Source organism: Zeus faber, assembly GCF_960531495.2.
Source record: "Zeus faber genome assembly, chromosome: 9".
In the NCBI taxonomy this organism is placed as follows: domain Eukaryota; kingdom Metazoa; phylum Chordata; class Actinopteri; order Zeiformes; family Zeidae; genus Zeus; species Zeus faber.
In genome coordinates, this window is record NC_137197.1 from 2,886,565 (window position 1) to 2,892,307 (window position 5,743).

The following is a 5,743-nucleotide window of genomic DNA, read 5'->3' on the forward strand; positions in this document are numbered from 1 at the left end:
TATTTCTCTCTCAGGTTGATGTCACATTATCCTTCAGGTATCCATGTGAATATCCCAGTATTTTACCGGAAATGGCCGTACGGTAAGCATCCCATCATGTGTGGACTGCGAGAGCTGTCACACTTATTGATGACTCTCAGCGGTCGTTTTGTAAAGTTGTTGGATTCTACGATTTTAATGGATCCAATTCCAAATTCAGGCCAATGTTAGAAATGCTACAGTTATTAAAATATGAATTATGGAGTTTCCATCAGATGGGTTGAGGCAAATCACCTGTCTTCTTGAAATGTTCCATATGTTCCAGTGTTCAATGTTAATATATGGCTCTTCTGTGGTAGGTAGACATGTTATTATTTTATAGATTTATTACGATTTTATGAAGATTTATTTTTATTTATTAAGATATATGGTAAATGGAATGCATCTTATTTTTACATCCCAATTGTATGAATGACAATTAGGTCAGCGCCAGCTAAAATCTCCTCATCCTGACAGCACTAATAACTATTACTAAATTGAGTTATGATAATTGAACTCTGAAACCTCTTACCTTTGAAGTTAAAATAAGATAAGAGTGGATCAATCACTTGTTGGATCAAACAAGTGAGTTCAGCTCGTTTTCGTCAGGTTCTCTCATTGAAACAAAGATCTCAGTCCTGCCAAAAGAAGCCATAATCATCAATAAAACTCTGGGCATTGAGCGTGTTACAGGGTGTCTCTTCTGGGGAGAACACCATCTCCACTCCTTGTCGCAGGGTTCTTCCCGGGGTCCTCGAGGTGCTTGAGGTGCTTGATTTTCATCCTCGAGAAAAAAAGTGAGCCGTGGAATAGAGATTGTGAAGTTTGACGGTTGCTATGGACTCCTGTTGCCATTTTTGGAGGATCACTTCCAATCAGTTGTGTAGAGCAACAGCTTAAATATTAGAAATGTACAAACATGGAAAAAGGACGAGACAAAAAAGATGGCGGCAAGATTTTCTGGCAGTTTTCCACCCAAGAAGACTTCCGAGCGTCTTTTAACTACAAACTGCAGAACCGACGTTCACAGTCAATGTGAGTGATACCTCAAATACGGCGGCTTGCTCCAGAAACCTGACGTCAGCTTCACATTCCCTATACCTTGAAAAAGCCCTAGCACTACAGCCTGAAGTGCTTGAAAAGTCCTTAAAAGAAAAAAATATATCATTGAAAACCTGTGATATTCCCCCTGGTTTGGTTATACAAATTGTAATGTAATAACAACCAGCGACAATTCGATCAAAAAAGATATAAAAATATATAATAGATATAGAAATAAACATAATAAACAATGAGATTAAGAGTTTATTATGTTTAAATGAGTAAAGATCACGTTGAAAATGTATTATATTGGTTTTGTGTTTATATTTGTTTTGAAAATGCAGAAATAAATGCCAGACGTCTTATTTTTCTCCTCTTCCTCTCCCTCCTGTTCCTCCTCCTCCTCCTCCTCCAGGTGTGTGGACCTCAGCAGAGCCCAGCAGGTGCAGCTCCAGTCGGACCTGAGCGCCTTCCTCCGGGGATGCTGCCGGGGGGAGGTGTGTGTACTTCCCGCTGTGGAGTGGGTGAAGGAGAACGGGCGTCGCTACGCGGCGACGGGCCCGCCGGGCTCGTCGGCCGCCTCCCCGCCGCCCCCCGAGAAGGACCCCGGGGCGGTGGACGCCTTCAGCCGCCTGTGGATCTACAGCCACCACATCTACAACAAGACCAAGAGGAAGAGCATCCTGGAGTGGTCCCGGGAGCTGGGCCTGTCCGGCTTCAGCATGCCGGGGAAGCCGGGCATGGTGTGCGTGGAAGGTCCTCAAGCCGCCTGTGAGGAGTTCTGGTCCAGGTCCGTGTGATCAGCACTTAGGAAACGCACCCTCATCTGATGTTATTGGTTCTTGGAGCCGGGCGATTTGTCGTGATGATATCAATATTTTGATATTGAGTAGGATTTGGACATCATAGTTAAATGATAGATAGATATGACGGATGATGTTTATAGAAAGTACCTGTTCAACGCTTTACCTTTGAGTAACTTACCACTCTTTTGCAGCTTCTCACAGTAAAGTCACACGTGTAAGTGTATTGTTTTGGAATAACAGTCATATCACGTTTCATTTCAAACTCCTTTTTGTGTCATTGCCACGGGGCAGCCGGAGCGTAACATCAGCTACAGCAGGTTGGCAGCAGGAAGCGACGCAGCTTCCTGTTTCTAGTCGCCTGCCTTAGCGTGGATGGAGCCAAAAGAGCAGACTCGTGGACAGTCTTTATATGTTGTACCGCGGGGGAAATGCTCGCAAACGCAAATGGTTCTTCAGGGTTTCATGGACTCTTTTGCACTTCCACCAAATCGTCTCGTTTGGCCTCATGCGCGCTAACCACAAGAGAACACAGCATTTCAAATTAAACACAATTCAAAATATGATATTAACACTCGGTGAGGTTGTGCTATGATCACTTATAAATTATGTGAGGCAATTTTTTTATTATTATTATTATTATTTTTAATAATAATAATAATCATAATCGTAATAATCATAATTATATTTTAGTTTTATTCATTTATCATAAGATAAGAATCGTCTTTTTTATTTAGACCCGGGTGGAAAAAATGGCAAATCTACTGTTTAACGTGACCACATAGTTCAATGTGAATGTGAAACATTCTATGGAGAATTTCTATCCAGACATTGTAGAAAACCTTCTCAGATTCAGATGTTGAAACAGTTCCCTTCCTCGCCCCGTCCTCCTCAGAGTCAAGGTTCTGACGTGGAAGAAGATCATGATCCGGCACCGGGAGGACCTGCCCCTGGGCGGCCCGGGAGCGGAGCAGCAAACCGCGGATTCACTTCGCAAATTCTCAGGCTTTGAGGAGGCGCTGTTCGACCCCCACGGCAGCAGGGGGAACCACATGGACCTGGGGCAGCTCTTCCACTTCCTGGACCAGAGGGGATGCTGCCACGTCTTCCGCATCTTCTTTGGCATCGAGGGCCGATAGCGCTCGGGCCTTTTCTGGAAGGAGATAACACCTCGGCGGTGTCCTGGATAGACGAAGCTACCTCGGAATTTCTGTCGTTTTCATTTAGTTTAGGAAACGTGCGGCTTTGTCACTAAAGGGGCATGATAGTCAAACTAGAAGAGGTATTCCACCATTGGACTCGACCTGAATTGATGCTTCTCCCCGTGGAACTAATTGTCTTTTCACTAAATGTTCATCTGGTAAATTTACTTTTACTGTTTCATGTGCGAGTGGAAAATAAATTACAAAAATGTAAACACCTTATTGTTCATGAGATAACTCTCTCATTAAATCCCAGGAGTGAATTCAGGTATTAATTCAGCAATAAGCAGTTTGTGTGCAGGTGGCGTACAGTATGAGCGACAGAAACAGGAAAGGAAACTCTTTTCATTTGAGTCTGGGAAGCGGGATTCTCACATAACCATTAAAAGCTTCATCATACATCATCAGCGCTGCGTTTGAGAGCAGAAGACTCCGCTAATGAGGGGCTAACGATGCTCCCAGGCCTCACCTCGTCACCTTCCCCCAGGGGATTACCTTCAGCCCGGCTCCCCAAACGGCAGCGCTGCAAATGAGACTCGTACAAGTGCTCGTCCATCACATCCCACCGCGGATGATTCATTGGGTGAGATCACCGCTTCCACCGCTCACCTCAACTCCATGTTTTTTTTAATCTTTAGAATCGATTCGCTTGTCGATAACATTTTCCATTCCTCTCTGTCCGGTCTACGGAGCTCTAAGATGTAAATACCGCCGTTTGAAAACATCCACTCGGAACATGACATGATCATTAAAATGGAAAAGGAAATGATGGTAAACGCTCACACCCGCGTGTAAGATAAATCCCCAATTCCATATACAGTGTAAGTGGAACACGGACAGGTATTCATATTTTGCTGATTTTGCAAACAACACATATCAGGGTGATGTCAGGTCTTTAAAAAGTAGTTTATTCTAATTTAATATGAGATGAATAGTTCCCCCCTTCTTCTCAAAAACTGCTGATCCTGCTTCATCATGGACCACAAACATTCTCAAAACCTCAAACTTTAATTCAGTTTGCTCGTTTGGTGATTAATGAAGAACACGAATGCACACGCTAGAATAAATACCTTTAAGAAATGCAGTATAGTCTTAATATTCACTTTTTAAAATGAAAGAAAATATTTCGATTAATCCTTTTTTCACATCAATGTATTTGAGGTGTGAGTCTGGAAATGGATTCATGTGAAGAAATGATTTGTTCAAATATTTTATTGCCTGGATTGATGTATTTTATTGTCTGTGTTGACAGAAAAAAATGTTGTATTTCGCAATGGTCCCACTCCAACTCTTGAATTTAAACTACAGTTTAACCTTGAACCAGATGTGGTGTCAGTTGAAACATCAACTGAAGAAATGAATTTTATCTAAATTTCTTAACGCGCTCGTCATCGTGTGCGTGTGTAGAGCCCACATCGTCCAGCAGGTGGCAGTATTTCACTGTCAAACTTTGTGAAATAAATCATTTTGTGAATTGTTTGTGACTTGACTCCTGGGGTTTACGTCAATTGATATGAACGTTATCAAATCAATTATATGAAAAATACCTTCTTTTCAACTGGTAGATTCTTTTGGCCTTGTTATTTATTCGCCATTTCCTACTGTGTGATGTCATTGGTAAGGTTGAATGGAATCCTCCCTTCGCACGCAAACAAAGCCCTCCAGCTCAATTGATTAGGAATTGATGAATGTTCAAATGTAGATAATCATCAATATCATTGACCGGCGAGCTCCTGCGTGTTGACGTTACTGTAGCTGAACAGCGTGGACCTTAAATCTCCTTCAATAAAGACTGAATTGCTTTCGCTGCACACACATCCCCGGGGAACTTTTAACTCCTGGGTTATTTCAAATGATTGATTTTCCTCTTTCTTTACCGGCCTCCTCTGCCGCACCCGTCCAGCTGCAGACAAACACACCTTGAGTTACAGCAAAGGTATTTAACAACAATGTTATATAAGAAATGCTCTGATAGTTGAGAGACATGACTCACAGGTTTGGGCTCTGACAGACGGATGAGCTGCATTTCACACAGTGTGGGGCTGAGGATTTATTGTTTTTGCACTTTTGAAATAAAAGACTTCAAGTATCGCAGCTGGATGGTTCTTCAGCTCGGGCCTTATTCTGATCCTGAGAGTCAGCGTTCCTCACCCTGCTGCAGCTTCTCACCGCGTCCAGTCCAGGAAGCAGGAAGCAGGAAGCAGGAAGTCTGCTTTTCAATCCAGTTTTAATAAGAAAAAGAACAACACTGTCCTGGAGCTAACCTTCTCAGACAGACAAACGGGTAGAGAGACAGACGGATAGACAGGAAGACGGATAGAGAAACCGACAGACAGATGGATAGATAGATAGCGAGACAGCCGACAAACAAACAGATGGATAGACAGACGGATAGACAGGAGGACGGATAGAGAAGTCTGACAGACATACAGACAGAAGCAGACAGACAGATGGATAGATAGGTAGAGAGGTAGCCAGACAGAAAGAGAGACATATAGAAACAGACAGACAGACAGACAGATGGATAGAGAGGCAGACAGACAAATGGATAGACAGATGGACAGACAGATGGATAGATAGATAGAGAACCAGGCAGACAGACAGACCTCCAACGAACACATGAATAGAATATAGCGCAGTGAGCCGGCCCCCGTTGTTGACGGTGCATCCACCTCCACC

The 5,743-nt window shown here is 43.1% G+C and overlaps 1 protein-coding gene across 1 annotated transcript in view; it reads left to right on the forward strand.

Moving 5' to 3' along the window:
- rwdd2b (RWD domain containing 2B) overlaps positions 1–4,967 on the forward strand; it is a 5,960-nt gene extending 993 nt beyond the window's left edge. The window contains exons 2-4 of the mRNA XM_080007266.1: positions 15–82; positions 1,475–1,849; positions 2,758–4,967. Coding sequence (XP_079863392.1) covers positions 15–82; positions 1,475–1,849; positions 2,758–3,001 — 687 coding nt within the window. The 3' untranslated portion in view covers positions 3,002–4,967. The remainder of the gene's footprint in view (positions 1–14; positions 83–1,474; positions 1,850–2,757) is intronic.
- The last annotated feature ends 776 nt before the right edge of the window (positions 4,968–5,743 follow it).